This window comes from Nicotiana tabacum, chromosome 13 (genome assembly GCF_000715075.1).
Source record: "Nicotiana tabacum cultivar K326 chromosome 13, ASM71507v2, whole genome shotgun sequence".
Classification (NCBI taxonomy): domain Eukaryota; kingdom Viridiplantae; phylum Streptophyta; class Magnoliopsida; order Solanales; family Solanaceae; genus Nicotiana; species Nicotiana tabacum.
The window spans coordinates 46,561,790-46,575,092 of NC_134092.1; the positions used below are offsets into that span (position 1 = coordinate 46,561,790).

Genomic DNA, 13,303 nt, shown 5'->3' on the forward strand with positions numbered 1-13,303 from the left:
CTTGTTCTCTACTTTTGGAAGGAAGCTATGATTATATAAGAGTTCTTTTTCCTTATTCTCTCAATATTTTATTTTCATTATTTCTTATTTATCTATATTAGGAATAGTGAAATAAAACCGGTTATTAGAAAATCGAATAATTTAATTATTTTCTTTGACCATAAAAATTAGTTTTGGGTTAAACAAATTCACGCATGAGACAAAGTCGAAAAGTATTTGTTATATTTTAAGGACTAGTAGGAACATATAATATGTAGCATAATTTGTACGGTTCCTTATCGAGTATTTACACATGAAATGAGAGAAACTAATGATAAGTGCAACTCATCAAAAACAAATGAATGATACGGCCATGGTGACATAACTATAAGATCTTCATCTCAATCTTTGAAAAACCTTAAAGCTAGCTTAGGTCGTCATGCGTGACCTTTAGCTTTGAGTTTCGTACCAATATTTTATATTTGCGTTGAACTAATTTAATTGTCTTCTTCTGATTAGAGACGTGTCCAGCTAGCCAATTGTTGTAATACAAAATTTTCTACTTCAATAAAAGAAAAAAACAACCTAGGGACAAGAGCACAAGTTTTGGTACGGTGTTTATGGCCCCACTAGTAAGTGATTGCTACCAACTCCTGGCTCTTCTTTTAAGCAGTTGCATTTCTGAACGAACACTGAGAACTTTTAGTTTGAGAGACAAATATTAACAAAATCCCTGCAGGAAAAACTTCTCCCGCATAATTTCAAGCAGTTTAAATATCAGGTAACTAACGGTTGTCAATCAGATCATATAGGTAAAAAATGTAGTCCTCTTAAACTTTGAAGAATATATACATGAATGAATGTACCGTGTCGTCTTTGGATCTTTTATATAACTAGGCTGGAACTTATTGAGATACATAGACCCCTCCTAGTCCACTAAATATGATATTCTTGCATGTTCTGCTATTTTAAACACATATCTTTCTTTATCTGTTCATATTTCCATCCAACCAAAGCAAGTCTTCCTGTGGATAGTCTTTATTTACAGTGCATGTGACTGAAGATAAGAAGAATGCTAGTACTATGTAACACTAGTTATAAAAGTTCTACTACGTTTTTTTGTGTTAATAAATAATCTCTTCTGCTTTTCTCGTTTTATTATTTTGGTTCAGCAGTAATGAAGATTCAGGGAACTCCATTAAAAGGCATTACAAAGGATATTAGAGGGCGCGTGTCTTGCTACAAGCAGGATTGGATTGCCGGTATCAGATCCGGGATAGGGTATATGTTTTTCATTATTTGGTTTTAAAACAAACTTAATTTTGCAAACAATTTTTTACATGTTTCTTGCTTCTAATAAAACTTTGTCTTTTATATATATATATATATATTTATATATATACATGCCAGGATATTGGCTCCAACTACGTATATATTTTTCGCATCAGCTCTTCCAGTGATTGCTTTTGGAGAACAGCTGAGCAGAGATACAGGTTCTTTCAAACTCTTATTGTCAGATGAGGGTCAAAACAAACACACTTTCTTGATAATTTTCTTGATTTGCATTAATTGTCTTGATTTGCAATGTTAGATGGGAGCCTGAGCACTGTGGAGACTTTAGCTTCTACAGCTATTTGTGGTATCATTCACTCCATATTAGGTGGGCAACCTCTATTGCTATTAGGAGTTGCAGAACCTACTATTATTATGTACAGTTACCTCTACAAGTTTGCCAAAGGGAGAGATGACTTGGGACAGACCCTTTACGTAGCTTGGACTGGATGGTATAGTGTGTTGGAATATGTTCAATTTTCAGATACAAAATTACCTCATAACTCTTATATAAATGATGCCAAATAAATTTGCAGGGTTTGTGTGTGGACAGCTCTAATATTGATTCTTCTAGCAATATTTAATGCCTGCTCCATCGTCAATAGATTTACAAGGATTGCTGGGGAGACTTTTGGCATGCTTATCACCTTGCTTTTCATGCAAGAGGCAATTAAGGTATTCTAACTGCACAAAAAAGATTAATTTGTCTATTAAACAATGTAGTCTTAATCAGGTTGCATTGCTAATGTAATTTTAATTTGCAGGGATTGGTGAGTGAGTTTCACATCCCTAAATCGGAGGACCCAAGTTCAGAGAAATATAAGTTTCATTGGCTTTACACAAATGGGTTGCTCGGAATAATATTCACTATTGGCCTTCTCTATACAGCCTTAAAGAGCAGGAAAGCAAGGTCATGGTGGTATGGCACAGGTTTGTATATCCAACCCTTTGATGCTATCGTTGGTCCTCAAAGTAGACAAAAGTATAAGTGACCATTAAGTAATAACGTGATTCGGAAGTCGGATATCGAACCCACAGAGACTAAGAGTAATTGTTAACTAAGCTAACTTAAGATCAGTTAAATGTCCAAAATAATCAAGAATGATGGTTTTTCTACTGAACTACTATTGCAAAAATTAAACAAGCAATATTAATTATACTGATAAGAGCGCAAGAATTTGTGATCGGATTCTAATCAGAGGAGATGAAGATTCCAAGGTTGTGGTTGGTTAATCATTGAGTTCGTAACTACACATGTTAATCTGAATTATCTATGGTTGCTAGTTGACCGAATCGTTTGTATAAATAGCATGGTTTCATAATATTGTCTCTCCATTCACAATATATCAACTCTATATTCCTACGATATTGAATCTATCATAAATGAATATAATACGACATTCAACTAAGCGAGACTATTCGATATATTCCTATCACAATCGTGAAATCTTTCCCCAAGCCACGGGTTCAGAAACAAGCTCTCTCCAATTCTGCTCTAATCTAAACATAGCTTTTCCAAGCACATCAAAGATAGTAGGATAAATTGGTGGCCACACATTTCACAAATTGAAACTAGAATTAGAGAAACAAGCAACGTTGATAACTCGAACTAATAAAGATATAATTAATAAACGTCAATATTCATGATAATCGCAACCCTAAAAAATTGAGGGCTTAGCCATTCATAATTATAGTAACAATCATCCATGTGTTTTGCATCAATAAATTATAAAGAAAAGATGAACGAATAAAAAACCCAATATTTTTCTCCTCCAAAATTGCCTCGCACGTTGATCTTGCCTCTAAATAATGTCCAACCCTCATATTAGGTTTAGAGACTCTTTTATACTTGTTAGGAACATCCAGGAACGAAATAACATTCTCCAAGTCGAAATAGGAGAGTTTTCGCGGTTGGGCGCCACAAATGGCGCAGGGTGCCAAGCCGGATGGCGAAGATATTTTGGCCTGTTGCCTTTGCCGTTTAGAATGGCGCCAAGCACCAATTTGGACACCCAATTTTATGCAATTTTGTGCTCAGCTGCCTTTGGCATTTTAGTTGGTACCTTCCGCCCTTCGGGATGCCAAACTCAGACTCCCTCACAATTCTTTCGTTTTGACTTCAAATCGCGCGCATTCTTTTTAAATCACTTCCAATTGATTGCTACACATAAAATACCATAGTTAAGCTTGAGTCATCAATATTCACATTAAAGTTAACAAGATTGAGGTATAGTATAATGCAAATTATATGCGAAAATAATTTTTAGCCAAACATCACCACCCCACACTTAAGCTCTTATTCGTCCTGGAGCAACCTAGCTAAGATCTTGCTAACTCACACGTGCACCACAAAACATCATATACATAGGAACATTTAGCAATTAAATCCACTACATTTATGACCACGGTTGATACCAGCAATTAAGCTCGTGCATGTGCATTTTCTATACTTTCCAACTTCACATGCCAAAATATGAGTAAACAATTCAAAACAATCAAACAACTTGCACATAACCACCTCACTTCAAAGACCGACTTATAGCCAGCTATTAAGCATATTCAACTTGTGCGCTTACCCAACAAGAAAAATTTAATAATGTCACGTATCTATCATGGGATCATGTGCCTCATCAAAGAACAAGAGAGCATATAGTTCATACATTCAAATATGAATTCGAATACAACTTAATGAAACACTTATATGAACAAAGAATCACTCACTCTCACAAATAAATTCATGTATATCCCAAAGTCGTATCATAGGCTTGCCCGTAGTGTATGTCTCTACTAATCTAAGCTTGCAAAGTCTGCGATCAATTAGGTCTTTACGGGTTGTAATGTAAGCTAAGAGACGGGTAGGATATATTTTGGTATATTGACTAACCCTCCTAGCCACTTTAATAAACTATACTTAATTTTCAAATACACATTCTTCATGACCAACTCGAAAAATGCCCTAAACCATTCACAATTTGGCTTTTTTTCTTTTAAGCACATCTATACATTAACTAGCCCGGATCAAGATAACTAGGAGGTTTATTTTCTATTTTTTTTCTTCACACTCTCAATACGTTTTTATTCTTTGTGCCGAGGGTCTATCAGAGACAGCCTTTCTACCTTCACAAAGGTAAGGGTAAGGTATGCGTACATCCTACCCTTCCCAGACACCACTTGTAGGATTCTCACTGGGTTTGTTGTTGTTGTTGTTATTGTTAAACTCTCCATAAGTTTGGTTTACTTGGCTAATGGTCTTTCAAAACATACGTGCGTACACCTTTTTGCCTTTTTATGGTTCCACTCAGAAGTTATCCCCAACTCTTCTCTTACTCTTCTAGCGACTTAAGTGCTTTCGGAGGTAAAAGTTTAAAAAGATCTAGTTAAGAATAAAATAGGATTTGTCTTGTCATGTGTGTACCAAAGAAGAGGTTTATAAGCTCATGGTCTATCTACGGATAGTTTTATTTATGGTTGCATAACAACTCAATGGACAATCGAAAAAACTTCCCTGTCATCTCCTGGACTTGCAAGACTTAATTATTTCACTTAGTCTAACACACGAGGGAGGTTCTAGACTAACACAGGATAGCGCAAAATACAATCAAGACCTCACATCACATAATGCACACGATCCATTCAGAACGGTTCTATTCCAGCTCTCAAGTTAAAGCAAGTAAGCACATAGTCAAGTCATATAAAGCAATAAAGCACTAGATGGACAAACGAGTCAAAAAATTGAGAGAAGGCATCACAAACAAGCTATTTAACTTATCTACGACATTAATTTTCATCAAAACATGTAGAAGGTAACTTGCATGCTAAGGCTTAACTATGCTAGTATCGAACAAGTCAAGAGGCACCTAGGAGCAATCAAGTCTTCTTTATTCAGCTATATTAAAAAAATAAAAATATCTGATTTAAGCTACATCCCTTTGAAAAGAACTGATGTCAAAAACAAATTAAGGGGGTTATTATCTACCTATGACTAACTAAAAATGAAAAAATATTTTTTCAAATTCTTTACATTGGACCATAATCCCTCAAGAAAGTTATTCAAGAAATTCATTGCCGGAAAAAGTTTAAACTTTTTCTGAAATGTTTGAAGTTTTATCCTTTTCCTTTTCAAAAAATAAATTAAGCTACTAAGCTCTATTACAAGTCTACACTAGTATACTACTAATTATCAAAGCAATCAAACATCAAAATCTAGCTACAAATTGAAAGCAAGAAGCTAAGCTCAATACTAATATACTACTATAATCCGACGAGAGTCCCCCATCCCACGTATAAAAAAGTGCAATGTCACTAATGCACATAACAAAAAAAATCAAACAAGAGTGTAGAAAGAAGGAGCTCCTTGGATGGCCAAAAGCTGAAGCATTAGCAGCTCATGTACTCAGACTTCTCTCAAGGATGGTCATTTAATTTGTGCGAGCACTTTACACTTAGTTCTAATCGTCTGGCTTGCTTTTGCACACATCCTACGGTTATTCTTCCCATGTTCATACTCCTGCATACCCAAAAATAATACTATAAAAATACACAATAAAAATAAATAAAAAAAGAAGCAAAGTTGAGTTGCTTCCCAACAAGCACCTAATTTAATATCGCTGCATGATGTGATCCACTTGCTCAAGTTAGATGCTCTAGTTTCCTCGTCCTCGAACTTATGAACTGAACCTTCAATTTGTTTTCAAGCTTTCGGCTATGCTCTAGTGGTGGACGTACAGGTGTAACTGGGTTGAGCAACCAATGTCACATTTTTTACTTCTTGGCCTTTAATTGAGGTATGTAATTCTGTCTTTTTAGTATGATATATTCAGAATGTAAGCATCTTGTTTCCTCGTCCGTTGACTTCTCTAAAGGCTCGAATGCCTCAATTTCCATTTTTTTTTATCTAAACACAATATAGAAAAATATGTGGACTGAGGTCCAATGCGCTCAAACCCCCAGAATCACGTTATTTTTTCATCCTTACTTTCACCCGCACTAGAGTCATCAAGAATGATATTATCCATTTTCTCACTTGTCTCTAATGTAATTTTCGCAACCTCGGCATATATCACCAACTACTATATGGTTGAATGGTTAAAATTCAACTTTTATCTCCTTAATCCGCTTTATAAGTTCTTCTTCAACTTCACACAACTTGTAATTAAGTTGTTGGCGTTAGACGCATTAACCTTCGCAGTCAACTTATGCTAAAAGTCATGAATAGCACCGTCAAATTGGCCAGTCTCTTTTCTAAGCTTAAATCTTCCTTCTACCAAGTGTCCCATTCCATCTGTAATTTTCTCGCATTGAGCCTCAAATATTTTCAATTTTTGAGCTTGTTCTATTAGACAAGTTTGGCTCAAAATCTCCACTTCTTCAAAATATTTCTCTTGGTGGAGCTCATTCATTTCTTCACTTTGAGGCTCTTCTAGAATACCAACTGAGCCCTCATATTATCGATTATCGAATGTTTCAACCAATTCTTTGACTTTGACCTTCATTTATTCATTGTTGCCTTGACATTTTCAAAGTCTTTTCGGCATTTATCAGTTTGCTCCACTAAACCATATTCATTATATGAGCATCACATCACATTATACTTGATAATCCGAATTATCTATGGTTGGCAGTTGACTTGATAGTTTATATAAATAACATGTTTCCACATCCGTTTATTTATAATATATTGACCCTATCTTCTTATGATATTGAATCTATCATGAATGAATATAATACGACATTCAACTAAGCGAGACTGTTAGGTGTATTTCTATCTTATAAACCGCGAATTCTTTCCCCTAACTATGGGTTCAGAAACAAGCTCTCTCTAGTTCTACTCTAATCTAAACATTGCTTTTCCAAGTATAACAAAGATAGTAGTGTAAATTGGTGGCCACACGATTCACAAACTGAAACTAGAATTATAAAAACAACCAACGATAATAACTTGAATTAACAAAGATGTAATTAATATACGTCAATATTCATGATAACCACAACTCTAGAAAATTGAGTTCTTAGCCACTCATAATTATAGTAACAATCATCCAAGCGTTTTGCATGAATAAATTACAAAGAAAAGATTAGGAATTAAGCACTCGATGTTTTTCGCCTCCAAAATTGCTTCGCATGCTGGTCTAGATTGACACTTTGATTGGATTTCTAGACAAGCGTCAGCAATCAATTACTCCCTCCTTCTCAGTCGGCGGGTACTTGACTGGTCATAGAGTATAAGAATAAATGAAAGATTTAATTTAAAACTTGTGGTTTAAAACAAGTCATAGACATTTCTATGAATATAAATCATTCCAGTAAGGATAGAATAATAAGATTAATATTAAATTATTTTTAAATATATAAATATGCCCTTTATTTGGCACAGTCTAAAAGGAAAGTGTATCTAATAAAATGGGAAAAGGGGATTACTATATGTTATCGTTGGGTCTCTAACTTTATTTTCATGCTAAAATGATCAGGCTGGTTTAGAAGCTTCATAGCTGATTATGGAGTTCCATTGATGGTTCTTGTGTGGTCAGCTCTCTCATTTATGGTTCCTGGCAAACTTCCATCTGGAGTTCCTAGAAGACTGTATAGTCCCCTTCCTTGGGAATCTGCTTCTTTATATCACTGGACTGTAATTAAGGTGGAGTGAAATTTCTGAAAGGTTCCATCTTTGACCAACTGGTTAATTATAAGAAATCTTTGGATTAATTTAACACTGCCTAATTAAATGCAGGATATGGGGAAGGTTCCTCCAGCATACATATTTGCTGCCGTGATACCAGCCTTGATGATAGCTGGACTCTATTTCTTCGATCACAGTGTTGCTTCTCAAATGGCACAACAAAAGGAGTTCAACCTAAAGAATCCTTCTGCTTATCATTATGATATCTTACTCTTGGGATTTATGGTATTCTCTATCATCTGTCATTATCTGTTGCTGTTTCAATAATCAAGATTCAAGACCAATAATATTGACATGGATTGAAACTTCTCCTTAGACTTTGCTATGTGGTTTGATTGGATTGCCTCCTTCAAATGGTGTCTTGCCACAGTCCCCTATGCATACTAAAAGCTTGGCTGTTCTTAAGAAACAGGTAAAACATAACCAAATTAATTTGTGAGAAGTTGTTATATATGCTACTGATGTAGTTTGTTGAATTTGAAAGTTAACGCTCTGTGTAATTAATGTTAACCAGCTGATTCGGAAGAAGATGGTTGAAAGTGCAAAGGAAAGTATCAGGCGAAAAGCTAGCAACTCCGAAATCTATGTCAACATGCAAACTGTGTTCATAGAAATAGACAGTTCTCCTGTTGTAAGTCTATTTTATCCAATTCTTGAGCGTTGATTCACTTTTCAAGTACTACTGAGACTCTTGACACATCGATCTTGTGCAGACTGCTGTAGTTAAAGAGTTGGAACACTTGAAGGAGGCAGTAATGAAACATGAATTAATTGAATATGAAAATGGTGAAAATTTAAATGGAAAATTTGATCCAGAGAAGCATATTGATGCTTACTTGCCCGTTCGAGTGAATGAACAAAGAGTGAGCAACCTATTGCAGTCACTACTAGTAGCAGCATCAGTAGGTGCAATGCCAGTGATAAAGAAGATACCAACATCACTTCTTTGGGGATATTTTGCATACATGGCTATTGACAGCCTGCCAGGAAATCAACTATGGGAAAGAATCTTGCTTCTCTTCATCACCCCTGGCAGGAGATTTAAGTAAGTTCATTCATTTTGTGGTACATGATATAATAAGTAATTACTCCCTCTAGTCCTTTTTACGTAATACTATTTCCTTTTTGTCTGTTCCGACAAGAATAACACTTTTTTATATTTAAAAATAATTTAATTTTAAACTTTTTATTTTAGCCTTAATGATATGCTTTTCCTGCTACAGAATTTAAGATGGCAAGTTCCAAAAATATTCTTTTCTTTCTTAAACTCTTTATCCAGTCAATTACGGTCACATAAATGATAAATGAAATGGAGAGAATAAATATATCAAAAGTGTTAGTTCTTTTTCCTAGCATTTAGTGGAAAGAAAGGGATATGGCAAATTATGTGATTTCTTGAAACATACCATGATGGCTGCAGGGTCCTAGAAGGGATGCATGCATCTTTTGTGGAGGCAGTACCATTCAAATACATGGCAATCTTCACTGTGTTCCAATTTGTGTTCTTACTTGTGTGCTTTGGAGTCACATGGATTCCCATAGCTGGCATTCTCTTCCCCTTGCCATTCTTTATTCTCATAAGCATAAGGCAGCATTTGCTTCCCAAGTTGTTCTACCCTCGTCATTTGCAAGAGCTTGATGCAGCTGAATATGGGGAAATTGCTGGTTCTCCACAACGTGCACTTAGCTTTTCTTTCAGTGTATGTCATGTCTCCTAACCTAATTCATTTTGGATTATCTTCATGACTTAAAACAAATCTATATATATATATATGCTGTCAAATTTATTAGGAAACGGAGGCAGCTCTTCCAAGAATTGAAGAAGCTGAAATTGAAATTTCTGATGCTGAGATTTTGGATGAACTTACGACCAGTAGAGGAGAGTTGAAAGTGAGGACAGCCAGCTCCGGCGAGGCCGATAAGCGCCCACAGGTACCTTGAGATCTATGAATATCGTACTCCATCTGTTTCAGTTTATGTGATATTATTTTCTTGTTAGTCTTAAAAATGACTTCTTTCTATGTCTAAAAACAATTAGAGTATGTTTTAAACTTCCAAATGCCATTTTGTCATGCTGTTATAGTCATAGAACTCTCATGGCACGTTGAAGACCGCAAGTTTAACAAAAATTTCTTTTTTTCTTTCTTAATTATTATGCTCAGTCAAACACCGAGACAAATTTGAAATGGAGGGAATAGTTTCCAAGTTGCTCGAAAAGGTTTTATTGACAGATATTAATGATACCTTTGCAGGTTCACCCCAACTGCTGACAGAATCTTGAGGGACAAGGTACTATATAGTGATGAATACAGGCGTATAATGTTTGTATAAACTATATATGAATGAACCAATGGAAGTTAAGAGCAATTTAAATCGATAACAAGATTTCCATGCATGGTTCTAAATGCTAGTGAAATTTTAAATATATTAGGTTGGTGTCACTGCAGATATGTGTCCATAGTTGTAAAGTGTATAATGCTACACAGATTCTAGGTCTAGCATCAGAGTGAACTGTACTGCAGTATATTCTAAAAGACCGTTTCTAGTTGATCCGATGATTATGAGTCATTGTTGTTAAATACTCCTATTGGTTTTGATGGACATTCTTCATTATTTCAGAGCATTATACAAGGAAATAGTCGAGGTCCAATGTATCCAAATATTTACATAATCAAGTTATTTTTATGATAAATATTAATTTGTAACATGATAAAATTGATAACTAACTTGATATCACAAGTTGAAATTCACTAATAGCATAGAAATATTTTTCAGTTACTAGTGTATATAACTATATCCATAAAAAATATACTTAAAAGAATTCTTTTAGCGTGTGCTTCATCGAATACTGTTTACAACACCCAGTAAATATAAAATTCATCTCTAATAATATGTAGTTATTATTTAATTTGAAATTTATTTTTTATTTTTAAATAACAAATAAATTATACACATTCAAATGCAGAGAAAAGAGATAATCTAATTATTCAATATTTAAATTTAGTGACAACATATTATTCTCTCTGTCCCGATTAATATAGCGGTTAGATTGAACATAAAATTAAGAAGAAAGAATATTTTTTAAATTTGTGGTCTAAATAAGCCATAGAAATTTATGTGGCTATAAATCATCTCATTAAGAATAACATGAGAATTTTAAAGTTCGTTTGTTTCTAAATAAGAAAGTATGTTATTTTTCTTGGAACAAACTAAAAAAAAAAGAGTATGAAGCGTAAATTAGGATAGACAAAATAACAATTAAATATGCATTCATATTTTAATATCTTAATCTTAGAAAACCAAAAAAATATATTATATTACAATTCTACTAATTTTTCTTATTTGTTGTAACCTGTCACGACCCAAAATTCTCCTTGGTCGTGATGGCACCGAATTCAATCTATTAGGAGAACCAACCACAATATAAACCCTAAACAAGACTAAATACATACAAAGTAATACATAAGTTTGAAATTTAATACAAGTGCGGAAAACATCCATAGAGTCCCCCAAAGAATGGTGTTACTAAGTCATGAACTATTAGGAAATGATAGTACATCAATGTCTCAAAATACATTTGAATAGAAAGAACAGTAGTATAAAATTGATAGAAGCTGACTCCAAGGCAATGCAGAACCGATCCGCCGCTCACTCTCAAGTCTCCAAGTGAATTTCTAGGCAAGCCAACATTAGAGAATCATTAAACCAATTCCTTATTTCCATTCAGTAATTAACAATAATTAACTAAGATGAAATATAATAAGTGCGGAATATCATAAAACTGTATTAATTACTACCACCCGGACCTGGAGTCACAATTCACGAGCATTCTAGAATTTACTATAAGTAATAGTCTGAAATAAATACAACTGTCTGAATGAAAAAAATAGTAGAACAGAAAAGATAGACGGGGACTTCAAGGTCTGTGGACGCCGACAGATCTACTTTGAGTCTCCGGACAGCGGACTAATAGCAAAATCTCGATCAACCCGAGTCGGTATCAAAATATGCACAGAAAGTGCATAGTGCAGTATCAATACAACCGACTACATGTACTGGTAAGTGTCGAGCCGAACCTCGACGAAGTAGCGACGAGGCTAAGTCAAGGCACTTACAAATCAACCTGTACAATTTAACAATGCATATACAAATAACAGAAATAAAAAACTAAACAGGAAATGTCGGGAGGGGAATATAGTGAGGGGAATACAAGATAAAGAACTACCACAGAATGATCACCGGAGCAGTCAATATACCATGAATCAACAGGAATAGTGAATACAATAAAGGAAAAATGCACGACATCAACATTCGTGCTTTTACTCTCAATCTCACCATAAAATCAATAGAAACAGCACGGCATCACCCTTCGTGCATTAACTCTCATATCATGGCACGACATCACCCTTCGTGCATTAACACTCACAATATGGCACGACATCACCCTTCGTGCATTAACACTCACAATATGGCACGATATCACCCTTCGTGCATTACCACTCACAATATGGCACGACATCACCCTTAGTGCATTAACACTCCCCCTTACCATAATGCAATGCATAAATAACAACAATGAGATAGAATAACAAGTACAAACCTTACTTCAACATTTGGTTCCACAATATAATTCTCAACTTTTAAATAAATACTCGATTACCAACAGAAAATTCATAAACATGATAATGATGATCAATTTAACAACACTAGTATAAACATGTAGCAATTAGGCATAGGAAAGAGATAATATAAAAAAATAACGAAAGAAACATGAAAAAATAGGTAAATTGGTGGCGCATAAGTACTCGTCACCACACATATATGCCGCTCACATGTATTTCACTTAGCAAATAATCTAAAGTTCCTAATTCCCTCAAGTCAGGGTTAGACACAACACTTACCTCGCTCTGAAGGTCACTTAATTCTCAATCACAGTTTTTCCTTTGGAATTCACCTCCAAACCACTCGTATCTATTCAAAAATGACTCAATAATATCAAATATTGCTAAAGAAATCAATTATATTGCACAAATTAAATTTCACAAATTTTTCTCCAAAAAGTCAAAAAATTGACCCCGGGCCCGCTTGGTCAAAACCCGAGGTTCGGACCAAAATTTATTTACCCATTCACCCCCGAGTCCGAATATATAATTGCTTTTGGAATCCGACCTCAAATTGAGGTCTAAATCCCCATATTTTCGAAATTCCTAGTTTCTATCCTAACTCCTAATTCTACCATAAAAACTCTAGATTTTAGGTTAATAATTCAAGAAATATAATGGGTAATTGAAAAAAAATGTGTTAGAATTACTTACC

The 13,303-nt window shown here is 34.6% G+C and overlaps 1 protein-coding gene across 3 annotated transcripts; it reads left to right on the plus strand.

Annotated features, from left to right (window-relative positions):
* Positions 1-629: 629 nt before the first annotated feature.
* Positions 630-10,600, plus strand: LOC107768059 (boron transporter 4-like). 3 transcript variants are annotated; one of them, XM_016587171.2, is made up of 14 exons: positions 630-760; positions 1,155-1,260; positions 1,390-1,472; positions 1,571-1,763; positions 1,848-1,986; positions 2,076-2,241; positions 7,779-7,945; positions 8,039-8,212; positions 8,304-8,399; positions 8,502-8,618; positions 8,701-9,032; positions 9,408-9,687; positions 9,779-9,919; positions 10,240-10,600. In XM_016587171.2, exons 2-14 carry the CDS (start codon positions 1,157-1,159, stop codon positions 10,255-10,257), a joined length of 2,010 nt encoding a protein of 669 aa, XP_016442657.1. In that variant the 5' UTR covers positions 630-760; positions 1,155-1,156; the 3' UTR covers positions 10,258-10,600. The 3 variants fall into 3 exon arrangements, with proteins under 3 accessions (XP_016442657.1, XP_016442658.1, XP_016442659.1); XM_016587172.2 differs by having other exon boundaries at positions 650-760; positions 1,152-1,260; XM_016587173.2 differs by lacking the exon at positions 630-760 and adding an exon at positions 770-791.
* The last annotated feature ends 2,703 nt before the right edge of the window (positions 10,601-13,303 follow it).

Bases quoted from the DNA above. Each gene is read 5' to 3' on its own strand.
- LOC107768059 (XM_016587171.2), top strand. From the start codon at position 1,157: ATGAAGATTCAGGGAACTCCATTAAAAGGCATTACAAAGGATATTAGA. The intron at 1,261-1,389 runs GTATATGTTTTT...TATACATGCCAG, and splicing joins GGTATCAGATCCGGGATAGG to GATATTGGCTCCAACTACGT. The intron at 1,764-1,847 runs GTATAGTGTGTT...ATAAATTTGCAG, and splicing joins TACGTAGCTTGGACTGGATG to GGTTTGTGTGTGGACAGCTC.